This window comes from Montipora foliosa, chromosome 5 (genome assembly GCF_036669935.1).
Source record: "Montipora foliosa isolate CH-2021 chromosome 5, ASM3666993v2, whole genome shotgun sequence".
NCBI classification, from domain to species: domain Eukaryota; kingdom Metazoa; phylum Cnidaria; class Anthozoa; order Scleractinia; family Acroporidae; genus Montipora; species Montipora foliosa.
In genome coordinates this window covers 26,157,157-26,159,656 of record NC_090873.1, presented here as the reverse complement: position 1 = coordinate 26,159,656, position 2,500 = coordinate 26,157,157, and the positions used below count along the sequence as shown (strand labels likewise).

General features: G+C 37.7%; 1 protein-coding gene across 2 annotated transcripts in view; it reads left to right on the top strand.

Moving 5' to 3' along the window:
- Positions 1-2,500, top strand: part of LOC138003816 (probable E3 ubiquitin-protein ligase HERC4) — a 53,269-nt gene that overhangs the window by 930 nt on the left and 49,839 nt on the right. For both annotated transcript variants that reach the window (XM_068850066.1, XM_068850067.1), the window contains exons 2-3: positions 220-382; positions 2,401-2,483. In XM_068850066.1, coding sequence (XP_068706167.1) covers positions 220-382; positions 2,401-2,483 — 246 coding nt within the window. The remainder of the gene's footprint in view (positions 1-219; positions 383-2,400; positions 2,484-2,500) is intronic.

The following is a 2,500-nucleotide window of genomic DNA, read 5'->3' as shown; positions in this document are numbered from 1 at the left end:
GTACTTATGGCACAAAGACAAATTCATTTTTTTTTTGTATTTTATTAAATTCATTTTCCTTCAGTCTTTTTTTCTCTCTCTTTTTTATCCAGATCTTTCACACCATGCTTGCTCCTTTTCATCCCATCTCTCGTATTCTTATTTTTCTTTGTAATATACAGTGTACAATGCTTTTGCACATCACTTGTCACTGGTCTCACCATTTTATTTCGTTTTCAGGCCATGTGGACTCTTTGGAGATCCATACTATCAAACAAGTGGCATGTGGACAAATGCACACACTTGCTGTCACTGATAACGGACTTGTGTTTGCTTGGGGAGATAACAGAAAGGGCCAACTTGGCATAGGAAATACAGACAACAATGTCCAGACACATCCAAGGTCTGTAAGTAGCCGATAGTAGTAATAATTCAGGGTTTTCCAGCGGTTTCGTTAGAAGATGGTGACTGGCAGTATACATTGTACTGCTGTCTATGCTGAAATTTGCTTCTTGTGAACCGCCAGCAACTCTGTCTTGATTTTCACTCTTGAAAACCATTGTAACTTTAGACAAGAGTGACTGACGCTTACATCGATATTTAGCCCAGGAATCTACTTCAAAAGTTATTGTAACCCCTGGGTTTCAGTATACTGTACCAGTGATCTACCTTTGCCAGTAGGGCCTCTTAGCACCATTATTTTGTTTAGCCTTTGACCAGGGAATATAATTCATGTTAGCCCAAACAACCATAAAGATAGATAGAAACAATAGATGTCCAAACGATAGCTAACAATCATATTTTGTTAACAATTGTTTGTGCTTTATTTGTGGGCTAGCATGAATATTCCTTTTTCGATATTACAGTATATTAAAAATTCAGCAGGCAGTGAGGACAAAGACAAAGGAAAGTGGATGATATGTAAATATTTTTCACATTCATTCCAACGTGTTTCTATTGTTTTTGTCCTTACTGTCTCACTATCAAGCTGAACATTTTATGTTTCGAAAATGGCCTATTATTAGCCATGATCAGGCTCTTGTGTTTGGGCTCATGCTGTGATCACAGCTGCCACTGTACTTATGGAAAAATGCATTGAAACCTCCAATAATAATACAAAATTAATGATGATGATGATAATGACAGTAACATAGATTGTTGACAATAATGAGCGCGATGACCATGACCACTACCTTGAGTCTTACTAAGGACGCTTTCCATTTGACAGAACTGACCGGCCAGTCCGGGCATTTGGAGGGACTACGAATTAATTACAGGATGATATATACTTCTCCAGAAGAATGTGAGGGACTACAATGCAAGTGTTCCTTCAAATTGTTGCATTTTCTTTGCAAACTGATGGGTCTGGTCGGCCAGTTCTGATGAAAGGAAAGCACCCCAAAGACTGAATAATTATGATAAACGAATTTGAACCAAAGTAGAGACTACATTGTAGCCCTATTCCATTCAGAGGTTTCAACAACATTTCCTGCCAGTGGGTAGTTAAGGCAGTGCAAGTGGGTAGAAAAATTGGAAGGGCCCTTCCTTGGTAGGGAAATCTGGGGGCATCCTCCCCCGGAAAACTTTGGAGAGAGATGCATTTTCCTACATTTTGGGGCAAACTTTGGTGTTTTCTCAGCATTATTACTGTATACTTATTTTTCAAAAAATTGCAAACACTCAGACCTCACGAACATGCGTGAAAAGGAGACATGGACACTAAGTACAGTTTATTGTAGTATTCATCTTCACTTTCAAAAAAAAAAAAAATTCTTTCTTTTTGTATCTAACCTACCGACCGATTAATCTGCTTTGACCTCTTTTGTTCAGGTTCTTGACCAAAATATGATAATAGCCAACGTAATTGTCTTTTGTCCGCCATTACTATTCATGTTCACGCTCGCTCATTTTTAACTACCGATACGCGCCTTACATGATCAGTACGTTTTACGACGTTTTCAGGATTAAAGCCTAGCTATTATTACACTCTAGATGGACAGATTTTTAACTTTCACATACATATTACATATTAATTTTGTAGATATGATGGAAAATTCCTCTCGTAATGACTAGTTAGAATACTGATTAAATTTTTTTGCCGGATCAAGAGGCTTTCAGGTGGGTATTCGGTTTGTCAGAGGCGGGCACATGTAGTTCTACCTGCTACCTGGCTATTATTGAAACCCCTGTCCACTCAACAAGTTTCCATTAGTCGAATGGCATTAGCCAATAATTAGATCGTTTTCCTGTCTCAAGATGCTGGTGATACACAGAATTTTCATCAAATTAATGTTGTACAATGTTGAATTGAGTGTGACTATCTCAAGTATGCTTTTTCAAATTTGACTCTTTGACTGTTTTGCTGCTTTCATGATAAGTTTACAAAAACCTTGATGCATCAATACATGTTATTTTGATTAGAGTTGTGAAGCATCTTCAGACAAATAGCTTAATGGTAACACAAGTGGCTTGTGGAGCAAGGCATTCTCTTGCACTCACAACAGGTAATTGTTGATTAAAG